General features: G+C 40.5%; 1 protein-coding gene across 4 annotated transcripts; it reads right to left on the bottom strand.

Moving 5' to 3' along the window:
- Positions 1-4,268: 4,268 nt before the first annotated feature.
- Positions 4,269-14,902, bottom strand: LOC104606010 (putative pectin methyltransferase QUA2). 4 transcript variants are annotated; one of them, XM_010271016.3, is made up of 10 exons: positions 13,880-14,554; positions 13,575-13,761; positions 12,169-12,905; positions 11,945-12,077; positions 11,135-11,375; positions 8,377-8,599; positions 8,084-8,259; positions 7,650-7,953; positions 6,719-6,857; positions 4,269-4,856 (listed from the first exon to the last, which is right to left on the bottom strand). In XM_010271016.3, exons 3-10 carry the CDS (start codon positions 12,894-12,896, stop codon positions 4,698-4,700), a joined length of 2,103 nt encoding a protein of 700 aa, XP_010269318.1. In that variant the 5' UTR covers positions 12,897-12,905; positions 13,575-13,761; positions 13,880-14,554; the 3' UTR covers positions 4,269-4,697. The 4 variants fall into 4 exon arrangements, with proteins under 4 accessions (XP_010269318.1, XP_088747443.1, XP_010269316.1 ...); XM_088891317.1 differs by lacking the exons at positions 13,575-13,761; positions 13,880-14,554 and adding an exon at positions 14,652-14,902; XM_010271014.3 differs by lacking the exon at positions 13,880-14,554 and having other exon boundaries at positions 13,249-13,586.
- Between the last annotated feature and the right edge of the window lie 3,159 nt (positions 14,903-18,061).

The following is an 18,061-nucleotide window of genomic DNA, read 5'->3' as shown; positions in this document are numbered from 1 at the left end:
AAACTCAGCAACTCGTGCCCTAAGGTCACGTCCACTAGATGGTCAATCTTAGGGAGTGGGAAACAATCCTTCAGGCAAGCCCGATTCAGGTCGGTATAATCGACGCACATGCGCCATTTACCGTTGGCATTTTTTACCAGAATAGGCCTATCTCGGGTAATGGACCTCCCTGATGAAATTGGCTGCGGGGAGCTTCCCGACCTCCTCGTCAACTATTCTCCAGCGCTTCGGGGCGAGGTTGCGTTTCTTCTGTCTAACGGGCCTGACAAAAGGATCAGTATTTAACTTATGTTATTATCTTAGCATCTATACCGGGCATCTTCACTACGGACCATGCGAATATATCTAAATTTTTAATTAAAAACTTACCAGTTGAGAACGGAGAGGTTCCTCGACCGATGCACCAATCTGGAGAGTTCTAGCTGGATCTTCTGTTGAAACAAGGACGTGGATGGTCTCTTCTGTTGGTGTAGCTCGCTCCTAGGTGTACTTCGTAGGTCGCTCTAGCTCGAGGTCATCTGCTATCTTGGCTTTCCCTTCGAGGGCGGCGACATAGCATTTGCAAGATTCGAACTGGTCGCCTCGCGCTACCCCTACTCTGAAATCCGTGGGGAACTTCATAGCCAAATAGTAGGTGGATACCACTACGCGAAGTGCGTGGGTGATGGGTCGACCTACAATGGCATTGTATAGGCAGGGGAGTCGCGACCACTAGGAAAGTGTGCTCGAATCTCGCGATATTAGGCCACGTGCCGACCTCCACAGGTACTGAAATTCGCCTTAGGGGCCTGACTTCTTCTTTGCTGAAGCCTACCAGAGGAGTACTTGTGGGCTTGATGTCGCTTTCGTCGAGCTGGAGCTTGTCAAAGGCGTCCTTGAATAAGATGTCAGCCAAGCTCCCTAAATCCACTAGGACGCACTTAACTTCAAAATCGTTGATCCTCATCTTTATGACTAGCGCGTCATCATAGGGGTATTGAATCCCGTGCGCGTAGTCTTCTGTGAAGAATATGGGGTCTTCGAGCCTTGGTCACCGAGGTCTTCCCCGCTGCCAAGGTGCAGCTCGCGACAATAGACCCACCTATAATCATGTTGATTACTCCGTGGATCGGTCTTTCTTCGGGAAGCTATCTCTATTCACTCTGTAGACTGCTGGACTCAGGAGCATCTCTCCTTTGCTCCCCCTTCCGATTTGTCTGGTTTTTATGATCTTTTTGTACAAAATTTTTCAAGTATCCGCGACGGATGAGTTCTTCAATCTCGTCGTGGAAGTTTCTACAATTTTCGGTACTGTGACCTTGATCTCTATGAAAATGACAGTATACATTTTTGTTTCTAGTGGCGGGATCTCCCCTCAACCAAGGTGGCCACTTCACATAAGAGGTGTCCTTGATCGCCATGAGAATCTCTCCCTGCTTCGCGTTGAGGGGCATGTAGCTCGTTCTTTCAACTGAAGGAGTTCGGGAACGCTGATCTGACTTGTTCCCTCCCCTAGTTGGTGACTTGCTCTTTCTTCACTTGTTGTCCCCATTGTTCGAGGTGTCACCTTCTCGTTTCCTCTTCTTCGCTGGGTTCTCTTTCTGGTTCATCTTCTCTTCTATCCCGATGAACTGAACAGTGAGCTTGAGAAACTCGGTGATATCTTTGGGCTTGTTGGCTACCACGTGCCACTTGAACTCCCTATGAGTGATACCTCTCTTCGCTGCCGTGAGTCTTATAGCGGGATCCAGATCGGGAATTTGTAGACAAGTGTCATTGAAGCGTTTGATGTAACTTCAAATCGACTCTCCTTCCCTCTGGACTATGTTGAGGAGGCTTTCTTGTGACCTCGGGCACTTCTTGCTGGTGATGAAGTGCGAGGTGAACATCTGCACGAACTGCGCCCAACTCTTGATCGTCCCTGGCGCGAGGTTCTTGTACCACGTGCGAGCTACTCCTTTGAAGGTCGTAGAGAAGGCAATGCACATGCAAGATTCATCAGCCTCAGCTAAGTGCATCTGGGAGTGGAAGGAGTCTACATGATCATTTGGGTCGAATGACCCATGATACTTATCAAGCTGAGGTACTTTGAAGTCCTTCAGCATCGGGGTAGCCAGGAGCTCGGAGGACAAAGGAGATGGCACGGAGAGGAGAGGAGCGGTCTTCGTGGCTTTTGAGCTTGCCTCCTCTTTGCCTTTAGGTTGTTCGGGCTGACTAGGTCCGGCGAGTTGGCTTGGAACTGTAGCTCGGTGTGCCTAACGACGCCGCTTCTTCGGCTTCTTGACTAGTTCTACATTTGTGCTGCTAACTTCGGTGTGATCGGGTATGGTGCGCACACTAGGTAATTCGAACTGCTGGTTCTGGCTGCTGTGGATGGAGAGACCTCGTCTGGAGTCCACGGCCAGAACCCCGAACTGATTCCCCACGAGCGGACCTTCTTGACGTGATGGCCTAGGTGAAACGGCCCTGGCGGGCTGAGTGTCTCCCAATTTGTTAATGTTCTCCGAAGCAGGAGTAATCTGTCTGTCCCTCCTGCCTCGAGATGAGACTTGGCTCCCAAGGGGATGTGGAACCTGGGAAGTTTGTCCTCGGTAAGGAGGGTGAGTGTTCTGATGACAGGATCTGCTTTCTTGTGGGGCCGGATTCCGAGGTGGAACCGGTTGTTGATTTTGCGGTAGTGGAGGGAACTGTTGCTGATATTGCTGCTGGTAAAAGTGGTGCAGGACCTGCTGTTGGTATTGCTGGAATTGATGGACCTATTGCATTTGGACCTGAATAGTCCGCACGTAGTGTACCAGGTCATCAAGCTAATTCTGCCCGACTGCAGGGGGAATCACAGAGGGTTCAGTAAAGGTTGCACCCATTGTAGAAGGGAGTGGGACATTCACTGGTGCTATGACTCGAGGTATGTTCAATGTTGGAACCCCATCTGCCGAGAGAAGCACGGTGAACTGGCCGATGCACATGGCTGGGACCTGAGGTTGCCCCCTGAAGACGTTCATTTCAGCATTCTGTTTGGTGTTACTAGAGGATGCCATGGATGCTTTTCGAGGAAAGAGGCTTCTTGTAGCATTTCTCACAGACGACGCCAAATGATGTAGTGCAATCCGGCTGCTCCCAACTGGAGGTGATCTGGCTTCCAGTAGACGACAAACTCGGTTGATCTGCAAAAAGCAAATCAGAGAACCCGGGGTTGATTACCCGGCGAAGTCGTTCTGATGCTTAAGTTAATACTTAGTTGTGAGCTGATAATAGCTTAGAATGCAAGAGAGCTAGAGAGCAGAGATTACGCGTACATTTCACCCCCGGGGGGTGGAGCCTTTATATAGTGGAGCCTTTGCAGGTTTTGCGGAGCGGTTCTGGGATCCTCGTCACGATGAGGTCCGTTTCCGCGCTAATTGGGGATAACGTTGCCAACTGATGAGATTCATCACTTCCGCCCGAATCGGACGAGGGAGATAATGTTAGCTGTTACGAGACGTGATCCCGTGAGGCACGGAATTTGGTGGCAAGATCTTCGGAGTTGTCATGCAGTGGTCAGTCAGTATAAACCGAACTAGTGCCCTTTGGACCCGACCTGATACGAATGCCAAAGTGCCTTGTGACCGAGGTGGTCCTGATGTGATCGTGCACCGAGGTGAACTCGTCCCGAGGTGGGCTTGCCTCGAGATGGTTTGGTTATTCGAGCTCGATCCATTGTAGACTTGGTGCGTCGGACTGAGCTATCATCCTGCTAGTTAAGTCATATCCACATGTCCCCCTATTACTAGGTCGGGCCAAATCACCCTACATCATTAACTTTTCACATAACAAAGTCATTGCATTACACGGGTCCTGACTTGTGCTAATTAATAAAATCAAGATCATCTAAGGTATTTCAACGGTAGGCCATGTCACCAAAATTATGGCATGCCAACTTACCAAGGTGAACTTGCCCACATAACATTGTAGCCACATATGGAGAATATCTATCCTCCTACTACATAATATTATACAGGGGGAGATATTCCGCAGGAAATCCCACGTCTGAAATAGAAATCAGATTCAATCATTGCAAAATCCGTTCAAACACCCATAATAGCCTTGCATAGGGAATATCTCCCTATGAAATAAAAGCACAAAGGGAGGAGATGTTCCCGAGGTAAGGCTGTATTGGCTGTTTGAACGGTGTTTTAACGGGTCTTGCACCGACTGAAGCCGACTATTTTTATCATCTTATTGACAACTAACAAGATACAGGAATTCTGCAAAAGAAGAAAATTAAAAACAAAAAAAAAATGCATCGAGAATTCTGCAAAAAAAAAGAAAATTAAAAAAAATGCATTGGGCAACCTTTGATTGGTCATGGCTACAAAAAGCATCGCTTGTTTATTCTGTCATCTTCTAAACAATCTACACATCCCGTTTGTATTGGCTATAATGAAACATAATAGAGAAATATAAAACCTATACGGTCATGCACCTCTACTCACATTTTTTTCCCTAATTACAGGGCTCTATGCAGACCTTGCGGTCCCATAGAAGTTTGTTGTCACCGACACCAATTCAATTGTCGCTTCTTTTGTGTTTTTCCTTGCTTGTTGGCCTTTCCTCTTCAAAATTCTTGACTCTTCAGTATTCATCTCTGTGGTTGTAACGACAATTTAACTAACATCCAGAAAAAATAATGAATATTGTGGATATGAACCTTTGCAGGCTTTTTCTTTGTAATTTCATATTTACTTTTGTTGTCTCTTAAAGAAAGGTTTTTGGCAGAGAAGGAGCCTTTCATCACTGTTACTCTCGAGTTCTACCACCCGCGCATCCCATCTGAAACGGGTAGCAAGGGCTCTGGCAGATTCAATAAGAGGCACTGTGTCCCGAAGTATCACCCATCCCTGCATGGATCTCATTTTGTTAAGCATATCAAGGGCATGCAAGTAACCAAAAAAAACCTCAGCAACCTTAGATTCTGGACAGTTTATTAATTGGAAAAAAAATTGTAAATGACAGTCTGTATCGAACTGGTGATCTTAATTAATGTCATGTTAATAAGATACCATAGTCAAAAAAGAAACAGATTAGTATTCAAAATGAACATGGAGTAAAAACCAGGCAATGATAAACAAAAGGAAGGTTAAGTTTGGGAGTGCCTATTTCAAAAATAAATGTTCATGAGCATTTCATGAAAAAACACTTATTTCAAATAGTAGTAGTGTGAGTATTTTCAAGATGACGTGAAAGAACACTTATTCAATAAGCGCTTATTGAATAAGCATTTCAAAATAAGCTCGAATTGCTTCTCAAATAAGCACTTATTTTGGGCATATTTTCCAAATGCCAATAAGTGCTTATTGGTGTGGTTGTGGCCCAAAACAAGTGCTTATTCGAATAAGCACTTATTTTTAAGCACTCCTGAACTTCACCTAGGGAACAAGACTATTTTTAAGCCCCAAACATGCTGATTTTCAAATGATCAAGGTGGTGTCTTAAATTTTTTTTCATTAGTAAATTATTATCTGGTCCAAAATACTACTGATCCTCGAGGTAGCATCAACTTTGGGGCAGCCTAGGAATGTTCAGATTGGAGAGTCTATGCCAAAAGGAACATCTCTCAAGAAGGACTACTGCACCATATACTGAGTATATTAAAAACACGTCTGAATGCCTGTTTATATTATGATAATTCTACTATGCCTATTCATTATGCATGCACACATATATACTGAGTTCACACGCACATACCCCACTGTGCCAAAATATCCTCTTGGAAGTACTAAATATTTTCCATATCTTGAATTTTACGTATTTAAAAATCACCAATATACTGAGTTTCTAATATCATAGTTTTCCTTATAAAAGTGCTTTTTTTTTCTTTTTTTTTTCCTCCATTCTTTATACTAGCATAGGCATATTATGGTACACAAAAAAAGGCATGGCAGTGCCTACTTACACAGATGAAAACCTCAAGAGATGAGATGTTTGATTTTCTTTTCCTTTTTTATTTGGGGGGTGGGGGGTTTCAACTTTGACTGAATCTGGTGAGGTATTACATTTTCATCCCATTGTCTAAACTTAAACAATAAATAATTGAAGTCCCTCCGTGGCATCACTAATTTAAAGATACAAATGACTTCATGTGCACAGGGTCTTAGGCTCTTTGCAACAACAGCCTTGATTATTTAGGTGTTCGAAAATATGGTTGGCTACTTGGCTTTGTTTTTGTTTGCTGTTACTTAGGCTTAGTTTGTTGGCAGTACAAATTTGCACTGGTGTAAATGCATGGGAGTGCGAATAGGCTGAGATCAGATTTAACCCTGTCTTATTTGTTTGAGAGAAGTAAATGAAGTGGTCCCTACTTTATATGAAAGAGAATGGAGATGGGAGGAGGGTTAGTTGTTTGGGAGTGTGGCAGGAAGAAGATGATGTGGTCCCCTATTTATACGAGAGAGAATTGAGATCAGAGGAAAGTGGTGTAAATTTTGCATCAGTTTTTGGGATGCAAAATTTGCACTGCCAGTGGGTGCGACTGATACAAGAATTATAAATTTTGTGTCAGGTAGGAGTACACATCAGAATTACAAACAAATAGAAGCAAAACTGAACCAGGTGCAAAAATTATATCTGTTCAGATTTGCACCACAAACAAAGAGAGCACATGCCTAGGCAATACCTTTTGCAAAAGAACATAACCAGCAAAAAAAGAAACTCCACATGGTAATAAATCACATAACAGTAGAGGCATAATTAAGAAAGGTACCTCTGGGCGAAGAAGCCTATCCATCTCAGTGAATAAATCAAGCATAGTGCACCTATGCTGCTGGCCAGTTTCAAGTGAAAGAAGTCCTTCAGCATGCACCATATCGTAAGTTCTAGGGTATGTTGGAAATGCCTCACACCTGGAATAAAGATATCACTAATTTTAAAAGAGAATCTTAGATAAAGCATGTAAAGTACATATCATTATAATGATCTTTGGAAATAAGATATATTGTATAGGAGAAATTTTATTGGCTTGTTATACATCCTCAATGAACCAACCATGCCAAGGCACCGAGCTACCAGCTTACTTATCAGTTGAACTGAACAATTGGTAGATCATCGCCCAACAACAAGATCAAAAGACTGATTTTTATTCTATGTTGCAACATTATGTTATATTCTTACCTTATTATTCACATCCAAGTTTGACATCTAGATGAGAATGCTAAGGTCTCTCATCATAACAATCTCAGGCCTTGTCCTATCTAAGCCAAGGTCCACTTAGTGAACAGCATATTCTAGATTGCAGGTTGACTGGCCATGTCAATTATAACAGTTGTGGCTCGTTGAGAATAATTGGCTTTACCCCATTATATATGTTCTCAAACAGTAGCTAACTAACTAAACTTGCTTCCAGACAGAAGTTTGGCACAGGATATTGCAGAACAAGGATCGGCTGTATGATCCAAAAGTCTATACTCGAGGAAAAGGGGAACATAGATAGTTTATCAGTCGCATAACTTCTGCCAAAATAAATCAGTATGTAATCTGAATACTGGCAAACAAGTCTTTTGCCATACCCTGGGCCCACATCTTCTTGCTTGCTAAGGATTCAGTTCAATTCAAATAGTAGTTGGTCCTAAATAGTGAATTGGAAAAACAGACAGCAGGGAGCAAATGAAGAATTGGAACACGGGGAAGATACATACCAGTCATGTAAGACACCAACAAATCCCCTATCAAGGATTAAAGGAAGGTAGTTTGGTCCGCTTGTAGGAACTACGTTCATGACCCAAACAGTTTTCCCACTTTCCAATAAAGCAGAATTAAAACCACCAAATCGAGCATTCATGTCTAGGACATTCCTTAACATGTTATAAGGTGGAGAAGGATCCTCATCACCAGGTCTCTTTGGATGATCTGAGAAGATCAGGGGTGAGAGAAGGGACCAGTAATTGCGAACTGCTGAGTTCCAGTTTATAGCATCATCAGCAAACTCTTCTGAATGTACCCCTGATTAAAATGAGAAATATTAAACAAATATACCATAGAAGAAAGAAATAAATTAATGGCCTTCATTCTCTATCAAATCCTGTGTGATCCAACAAGAACTGTGCAACAGGGTAATGGACAATAAAATTACCATGAACTTCAAGTTCTGTAGAGTTCAACTTGGCCCTTGATGGCCAGGTTGTTCGCCTTTCAATAGGAATCCATCTGTGGCTATGAGTTCCTCCAATGCAAGGTTGGAGAGGTCGATAATATGGAGTTTCAACATCTTGACCTTTACTGCAGATGGAAAGTCCAGAACCAGATTTCCTAGAAATCCATCATGTAATGTACAACTTGAAATTAGGAACCTAACCATGATAACATAATGAACACAATAAGTGGTTACTGTTAATTATATTCCAATATATAATATCAATGCCTCACCTAGAAGCATAACAATCTTTTTTACTTGTCTTCTTCCAGACAACAGTTTCCTCTTGTTGTGACAACATGTCCCAGCAGAGATTTTCTGCAAAATTGTGAACAACTGTCCATTTCTTTTGATTCTCTTTGTTACGAAGAGATTGAGCATTGGTAATAGGTGAAGTCCAAACGAAGTATCCACCAGGTCTCAAAACTCTATCCACTTCAACCAACAAAATACCATCTGCATTATATAATTAGGAAAAAGAAAAGCTTAGTAAACTACAATGTTGCCAAATCCAGTTTACACAAAAAGACAAAAAGGAATATGATGGGGAAGAAGAAAGCAACATGTTAGCCAAGTATTGATTACCAAGTGGATCTGCCACCATGGGAGTAAGCTCATTGGAAATACCAAAAAAAAGGGGAATAAAAACTGAAGCTAATGAATGCCCAAAAGACTTTTTTTAGTAAAACCAAAAGACACTATTGAAGGACATAACTCTATGGAACAGTGAAACCATGACAACTCAAGTTAAAATTTTAGAAACTTAAAAAAAAAGTTCCAAAAGCATTGTATTAAATACAAATTAGCCAACATAGACACAATTATTCACCTGTTCTTTTCATTTTTACATTTATTCTTCATGTTGACAAAAAACATGAGCTTGGCATCTGACCATGAAAATGCATCTCAATCCAAATAAACCAATGAGTTCTAGCCCACAATACCAATATGTTAGAACATAATCAAAAACAGGGAAAAAATCCTCTATTATGTAAGCTCCAAAGATGGAAACGGTTGGTCTAATCCCATTTGAAGCAAGGGCATGGGATTCAAAGAAGTGTAGTAATATCACACTGATTATTTCATATAATAAAGATAAGATTGGGGAGTTCCTAGATCAGCCAGTTTGACTATTCTTGGGCTTTCTAGAGGCAAGATCTTGAAGACAATTTTATTGGAGGATTTTCACCCCTATTAGCACTATTTATTTATATCCTGTAATTGGGAGCTGCTGCTCTAGTTCTTAAATGGAGGTTAAGGACCTTAAAGCATAGTTTTTCACATTTCTTACTGTATCTTTGATGCAAATGCAAATTCAGGAGACAATTAACAAGTCAAAGAAATATAACAAGAAGAAGAATATGACAGCTTGACTGGGATTTAATGACAACCAGTTCCAGATTTTGTGGTCTATTATGTAGCCTGTACCTGATCATCTAACCATTAGTTTGGATGTGGATTTTAGATATGATGGTTCTACTAGTTCCTTACCCTGTAAAATTTCAGATTAACTGGAGAAGCAAGGTGTCATTCATCACCTTTGACCAGGGAAGCCATTGTGGCACTTTGCCCAAGCTATGGTAGTGCCTTTTAGTTGGGTCTAATAAGGTCCAAAAGATTCCTCTCTTGAAGTTAGGGCCAGTTTAGGAATCTCAAGAAAATGGCATCCCTGTGCACGATGTCCCTCCAGTGCAGGCTCCAGGGAGGGACAGATGATCGCAGCCTTACCCCAGCACATACAGAGGCTGTTTCCAAGATTTGGACCCTTGTAATGGATTTGAGCATCTAGTTCACTAAGGTTTAAATTGTCTGAAGGTCCAGTATAAGTTTTATGCATCTCATGTTTTAGAGGGTTTTTAAGAGTCTTATACATAGTAAGTACTATGGTAATGGAAGTTTCTTAATAGAATATTAAGTGAACAAAGGGTATTTTTTTTTTCTGAATCATGTGAACAAGAATACAGATATTTTTTTGATCAATAACAAAAATACAGATATTAACTAGAACAATGGAGAATAAATATCACCAATATTATTTTTAAATCACTTGTACCAATACCAAATTTATTTTGGAATCACTTGTACCAATACTCATCTTAGTTTGATGTTTTTTCTTGAACATCAATGACCATAAGGCTTAAGCCTCACATTATTACATATCAAAAGATCCTTGTGACTTGGAGACAAATTTTTGAAGAACTAAGGTATTGGATTAAAATAACCAGAACATAAACAGCATAACCTGTGCACAGCGAGGACCTGAACAACTGGGGCTACACAAAACAACTATTGATCACCAATCTGTCCACCCAACTCAAATGTCAATTACATTAAGAGAACAGATAATCAGTACTGAAGAACTTAGTATAGAATGCACCCCGAAACAATCTGAGTTGAAGATAATCATAACTGCTGTAACAGTGTTACGGAAATATGTGTTTTCATGTTTTTTGTGTGATTCTGATAGCTCCTGGGGTCTGGGAACATGGCCCATGTACAGGTCTGGGCCCTCCATAGCATGCCACCTATTCCATTTTTCAAGAGTCAGGGCCAACCACCAAAAGGATCCGAATTAAAACTCCGGCAGTACCATAAATCAGTTTAATCAGATGAATATCAATCATCTCACTGGGGTATTATTTATAGCAATGATTATTAAATAAAAAAACTTTTTCAATGGTACATTTAAAAGCTTTATTATCAAAGGGATGGAACCTTCTGTACAAGCTTATTTTTGGCCCAGCTTATCTTCAAAGTAGGATCCTCTGATGGTGGGTTTAATCTCAAAAAATGGGACACATAATGAGTTACAAGGGCCAAAACCTGTAATATGGGTTCCATTTCACCAGATCCATCTTTAGCCATATTATTATATAAAATATTAAAAACAAATATACTGTCCAAAAGCTAAAACATTTAAACATGTCAAAATCATGTCTTTTATAATTTTGCTGCCATAAGTATAGAATATAGATGATGCTAAATAAATACCTTTGTCATCCCAGTCAATGCCACATCGTGCACAATGCACCATATCGAAGGAAAGAGAAGGATATGGCAATTGTTTAGATTTAAAAGAACCAATCATAGCAGGAAGACCTCTTTCTAGAGTCAGTTGAACTTGACTCCCAGATGCTTCATAGTTTGCAATGCACATTGTCAAGAGTTGTTTTGAGAAGAGATGGGCTCCAAAACTACCATAGCCGCAACCTATATCCAAGACGGTTCTAACCTGAAAAGAGTTGGAAGTGCAAATTAATATTAATGGATCCCTGTTTTATATAAAGGAACCAAAGAACCAGTCTTAGTTGTGTAAAGACAAGATCAGAATTGCTAGAGGAAGGTCAAAAATACATTATAACCATGCAGAAGACATGTCCTTTATTGTGAAAGTGCCAAAGCCCAAAAAGGCAATTTGAGCAAAGCAAGGTGGTGTGATCAAACCAACACTAAATCCAGGTTCAATTTCAATTTGACTTCAACTCAATCATATGGAACGGGACAACAATGCCAGTAACAGAAATACCTACCAAAGGATCAAAAGTAAATTTAAGCAGAGAACTCTTAAGCTTACTCCCAAGAGATCTCTTGCGTGTCAAAGTTATATTTAGTGCATTCCCTCTTCTTTTGATAATCCAAATAAAGACAAATAATGAGAAGAACAATCAACAAGCAGAAGTAACCACACATACGCATATCAAATTGAAAAGTTGTAAAAATTAGCAAGGCTAGAGAAATAATAAGGCAGAAGCAACAATTAGCAGACCCAGAAACCTCTGACTTAAGCAAATTCTCACTTACCCCAGCCTGAATGAAATTAGATTCATTTCTCAGCCCAATCATTTCGGCAATTTGATGGGAGTAATCTTCAACCCCATCAAACATAATAGAATCTGAACGAAAAGATATTTGATCTTCCTCCAACATCATCATCCTGCAACCATATGGAGAGGATGTATAAAATACATGTGACAAAGAACTCGCTGAAACAAAGTTGGTTAAAGAGGAAGAAAGTTTCTCAACACCTCTTTGTCAAGCTTCCAGAAGAAAGAACCTCTTGAGCTGTAATTTTCACATTCGAGACCCAGATAACATCTCTTCCAGTAGGCCACCTTAGTGGAACTCTGTAATTCCTAGGCGGGAAAACTAAACAGTTCTGCTTCGACCCATGCTCACATTGACGGTCATACTCATTGCCTTCAGTGTAACCCAATTCAAGATTCTGAGAAATGTTGAAACACGGAACATGGTTCTCGGACTCTTCAGAACAGTAGTCCATCTCTTTCAATCTTGCAGCACCTAGAGAGAGATCTCCAATGTCGGAAAGGTCGGAAATGAGCTGCTCTTGTAGTTTCCTATAACCCTTGAAGATGTAACCTCTCGAGGATGTAGAGATGGAGATTGTCCACCAAAGGGATCCAAAAAGAGCAAGAATAACAATCAAAACTAAACTGAATCTAAGAAATAGCAATATTAGGTTGTGCCGACTTCTGGAACTGCTCATGTTAAAGGGGTCGGATCCAAAACCACTATCGCTGAGAACTGATTTGGAAGAAGAATTTTCCGGGAAAATCAAATTAACAAGAAAACGGAGGGATAGAGAGTTGTGATCAGAAGTAGAGCGATTCCTATCCACGTCATCCTTCTCTGTTCTGGGACTTTTGGATTTCATCTGAGAGTCCCAGGAGTCACGGTTGCTTTCTGCGAACCGTCCACCACCGGATATACTATTGCGGTGAAGCGGTCGCGACATTCCGAATACCTGGAAAAGATAACCAGATAAACAATAAGGAGCCAAACCCAAAAAGATTTTTTCACGGTAAGAGCGGGAAGGAAAGAAACAAGGGAGAGAAGAAAGGGTATAGCAGGATAAGATCTACAAGCAATATTTGCGGACCGGATCCAAAAACCCAGTAAAAGTAAAACAAATTTTAATCGAAAATAACTATCTTGCTAATAGATGGAGAAACATGCTGAGCGTCAGTGCTCGTAAATCACATGTAAGGAATAGGAAGAGAAGGAAGAATCCAGATTCAGAAAACCAAGAACTGAGAAAGAATATATAGAAAATAGACCATTTAAAAGGTCCCGGGGATTACCATTACCTCAACAGGATCAGGTTTGCAAATGGATAGTCAAGTTGAAGTTCGGTTCAGCGTATAAGTATTCTCGGGACTGAGAAACTAGAAACCCAGTATACAGATCAAAAAACCCATCACCAGATCAATTGACTAACAGAGAAGCCCGACTTTACTATTAAAAGGTTCAAAGTGCGCACTAGAAATTCTTTTCTTTTTAAAAGAAACAAAATTAAGGGAACGGCATGGGTTTCCTAAACCAACCAACCAACAGGAGGCCAAGGAAGAGCCGTGTTTAGACCTAAGATCAAATACATCCAAAGCGAACAAAACCTAACTGAGAGAGAGAGAACCTGAATTCTAGAGTCTTAAGTTGCGGATTTCATGCAAATCTTAAGGCACAGCCTGGACGACTTGCAAATCTTAAAGCACAGCCTGGACGACTTAAGTGAGAACTGAGAAGTGAGAACACAACGCAGCTCTGAAGTACGAACTTGTTTGTGCTCTAAACGTCACTTTCTCCCTATTGCACTTCCCTACCTGCATAATAGATGATGGAGCTCGTGATAACTATTAGTTGCATCAAATTCTATCTTGTCTATCTATCTATCTATCTAGGTAATAAATGAATGAATATACGATACTGTAAATCACTCACTTCACCAGGAGTCCGAGGAGTTTCCTAGTAAACACGCTACCATTGACCATCCCATCCCGAGTCATTGAAACCAACTCTAACAGTAATTCTTAATTGCTTTGATTAATGCCATCAATAACAATTATTTATTTAACAATTCACGATAATGACTTTTATCCGACTTTCATCGAGCAGTTAAGATCTCCCTCTGCTCTGCGTAGACTATTTGAAGTTTCAACCCACTCGTGATTAGGTGTCTGAATGGAGATTTTTCGCAAATAATAACAGATCTACCTTTTATAAGTTAATAGTTTAATAGAAATCGAGGATTATAAGGCTCCAGACCCTCCAGTTAGATCTGCACGACCGCCGGAACCGACCTGTCGTCCATTTGATGCAAGATCAAATAGATCTCTTTTGGCTAATTTAAACCCGATAGTGCTAACCCAGATTAAAACGCTAAGATCAGTCATCAAATTGTTATGATTAAAGAGTGAATCGAGAGCCAAAAGCAAAGAAGATCGATAAGCGATTGATTGTGAAAACCACCACTTTTCAGTTTTAAAACCTAAAACATATACAGGACTGAAGACAGAATTTCAACTGTAACCAGTGAAACTAGTGATTGTAATCATTCATTCCAAGGACCGAATCAATCCTTCCTTTTGTTTTCGTATTTTCTTTTTTTTTTCCCTACTTTTTCAGTTTTTTAATCTAATTTGTTTAATAGAATACACATCCACACAGAACCGACAAAGATCCAAAGAGGAGAATCATGCTATTTTATTTTTACCCCATTTCAACTCTTGCTTCTGGTAATCCCTTCACGACAACGTTTCGAATAACTCCAATCGTCCAGACGGCAGAGAGAGGGAGAACACAAGTCGATCGAGACGGCGAAAGGCGCCAAATTTAGAGGAAATATTAAATTGATTTTCAGTTTGAGACCGTACTGTTTATGTCTGAATTCACATGATGAAAAAAGAGAGATGGGATCTGCTCTTCACAGGCGGCTCACAGGTACATTCCAAAAACATCTCTCCTAAATAATAATACATAAATACGGAAAAATTTATATATCGGAAAAAAATAAAATTCGCTCCTTTAACGAAGGATGCAAGCGCCCTACAGAGCCTCCTACTGATGGACACGTAACCAACATCTATCAAAGTTGAAAATTTATTTTTCAAAGCTGACTGAGAACGGCTTACGTGTTCACAATTAAAGTGCTGGAGAAGAGCGTGAGTATTCGGGTCTTCCATCTATGCCATTACCATCGCTGAGCGAGAGTGAAGCTGTGAGTGTGAGGGGTCCACTCACCACTGTGTCTGTGTGTGTCGGTGGACCATGCCGGAAACGTATCGGGCCAAAACGCAAGTGTGAATAGTGAAAAGCGGAGCCGGAATTCGACGAGGGTCACGGGATGGAATCCATGCAGCTGAGCTGGAGCGTATCTAGCAGTCAGTCTAGCTTTTGACAAAAGAGTGGGCCAAAGCAATAATCAAAACCTATCTGTATCCCGTTCTGACTAAAGAAACGAAATAAAGAAAAAAATATTATTATTTTCGCTGTTACATATTCCTCCTGCTTTTTTAATTTTTTTCACGCTTGAACGTTGACAATTACCGTAGTTAATATAGAAATTAGAAATACTCGTTTACTAAATGTTAATAAGTTTACTAATGATCTATTTATAGGTAAATGAATGCGCCGCTGATTAGGTAGTTGGCAAAGTGGACTTGTTGAGTAACTTTTACCTGATTGATCCTGACCATCCATCTAGAGATCATCCGCCCCACAACGTCCCACAGCACAGCACATCCGCATCGTATATTGGGAACATCTCCCGATGATGATGACATTATCGATTCTGGTATTATCATCGGGAGATGCTCCCGATAGATGGCGTGGGGCGTTGTGGGGCGGAGATGTGAACTCATCCAAACGTAGTTTTGGGTGGTGGGCCGGTGGCAGAAGATGTAAAGGAGCGGGAACTAAAAAGCGTCCAGTCCAGAGAGAAACCTACATGCCATTGGGCCATATAGATTCTGGAAATTTTCTGGACATTGGAGTCCAGGTGGGTCCTCATCCAGTGACTCACGTAGAAAGTGTCACTTTCTGAATATTGGATATGGTGGCTATTGGCTAACTAAAACTAAAGCAGGTTTCCTCCTGGCTCCACATCCAATTTTGAATGTGTAAGAAAATCAAGTATTGATATCGCCAGTTCACACTTGTCATTGTTTTGAATTACTGGAAATCCAATAAATTTCTTCAATAAACCAATTGTTTGTGTGGATTTACAGTGATGCAGCAAGAAGTATTAATTTGTGGCTATAAAGAGAATCCATTTTTCTCCGTGGTCATTCTAGTCCTTGAATTGGCCCGTCATCTCACCGAAGTAAAACAAAATCATCATACCCAAAATTCTCTTCCCTGCTTACACGATATGACCCACCACACTCGCTAAAACTCCCTTTCTCTTGTACTCGTGAAGTTTACAGCAACAGAGATAGAGAGAGAGAGAGAAAAAAAAATAACACGTGAAAGTCATTTAAGTAGGCATGTGTAAGATATTGGGACATTATCTTAACGTACGCAAGGGGGGTGGTTACACTTACACAATTCTTTCCTTTTTGTCTCTTTGTAGGACAACCATAGTGAAGCGGGGTGGCTGGCTGTTCCTAGTTCCTACTGAATCGGCCATATGATCCTGTTTTTCTTTTGATTTAATTTTTCACTCGCTTCTTGTCCTCCTCCCTCGTCATTACTATGCAAAATTAAACCAAAACCAAGTAATATCTATTCATCTCTCTCTCTCAATTGATTCATGTGGCAGACGCGCTTTCAAAATTCAATTCTGCTTTATTCTCACATGTTTAATTATATTATTTTACTTCATAACTCGACCTACCTGCAAAATCTGCAATGCTATCCGCAGCGGGACCCGCCGGCCGCTGCTATGCGCTCACTGCTTAGTGCTTTGCTTTCCATCGAGCCCCTGATTGCGTTGACGACGACCTGTAATGAACATCGGGATTGCATTGAATTACAGCACTACCACCACCGGCATCCGCGCTGCTTCATCAACCGCGTTTTCAGGAATTGTAGTCGGTGGTTCTAATATAATTCTAAAAAAAAAAAAAAAAAAAAGGGAGATACGAGAGAGTCAGAGGCTTGGACCATGACCACTACTATGTATTGTTTTCCGGCTGCACGTTGCTAAGTCAAAACACGTCAACCCCCACCACATAAGTCCAATGACTCAGTCAGACCCCATCTCTCTGGATCCGGGTCGGCAGTACCAGACTCAACTGGATCCGGCCCAGTTCACCCGTAGTATGGCTTTTGGATTTTGGCTAGCTTTTGGCTAAACTGTCAAATTAATTAAGATTGAACTAATGGAATTTAAGTTGTAGCACATGACTAATGCTTTTTAGTTGAAGAAAGAATGGTTACAAGTTCGATATGGTTGAAGCCGGGCCCCATACATGATACACAATCGGAGCCAAAGCCCAAAGGCCGCATGTGGTGTGTTTGGATAACCATAGCTTTCATTGGAGACTATAAGCAGACCACCTCACCCCAGGTCACCCATTCTTCCTCCTTTTATCATAATAATAATCATAATCATGCATGTGACTTCCCTATCACTTGCTTATATGGTCCCCTTGTAATTCAATGTGCCGACACAACCCATAATAAACCAAACTTCCAACCATACCTAAATCAAACAAAACCAGTCACAGCAAGGAGTGGGAACAAAACAAATATTCAATGAACAGAGCAGTGTATACTGTACACTAAACAATGGAGATGTGTGGATATATAGATTTAATTTTCTAGACATAAGACATACATTATGCATGCATAAATTAAAATGACCATCAATCGATCATCTACAACTCTGGATTTTTTTCATAATTTTTTTGTGATCAGAAAATAAATTAAGGTTGCGTTTGGAAACAATGCAAATAGAATGTAAATCCCGATTCAAGATAAATATGTACTTTGGTTCATTTTTACCTGTATTTGACAACATTACATTTATGCATTGACAAATGACAGACCAATATAATTTACATTGACAATAAGATGTAAAAATACATCAATAAAAAATAAGTAAATTTGCATTTAAATGGGTTTTTGATAAAAAAAAGCCTATACTTTATTGGAATTTATGTCTGTATCCATTATAACTAA

This window comes from Nelumbo nucifera, chromosome 1 (genome assembly GCF_055504915.1).
Source record: "Nelumbo nucifera cultivar China Antique chromosome 1, China Antique-T2T, whole genome shotgun sequence".
In the NCBI taxonomy this organism is placed as follows: domain Eukaryota; kingdom Viridiplantae; phylum Streptophyta; class Magnoliopsida; order Proteales; family Nelumbonaceae; genus Nelumbo; species Nelumbo nucifera.
This window is presented reverse-complemented; position numbering and strand designations above follow the sequence as displayed.

Bases quoted from the DNA above. Each gene is read 5' to 3' on its own strand.
- LOC104606010 (XM_010271013.3), bottom strand. The intron at 12,078-12,168 runs GTGTTGAGAAAC...ATATGGTTGCAG, and splicing joins TCTGGAAGCTTGACAAAGAG to GATGATGATGTTGGAGGAAG. The intron at 8,260-8,376 runs GTGAGGCATTGA...ATGGATTTCTAG, and splicing joins AAAGATTGTTATGCTTCTAG to GAAATCTGGTTCTGGACTTT.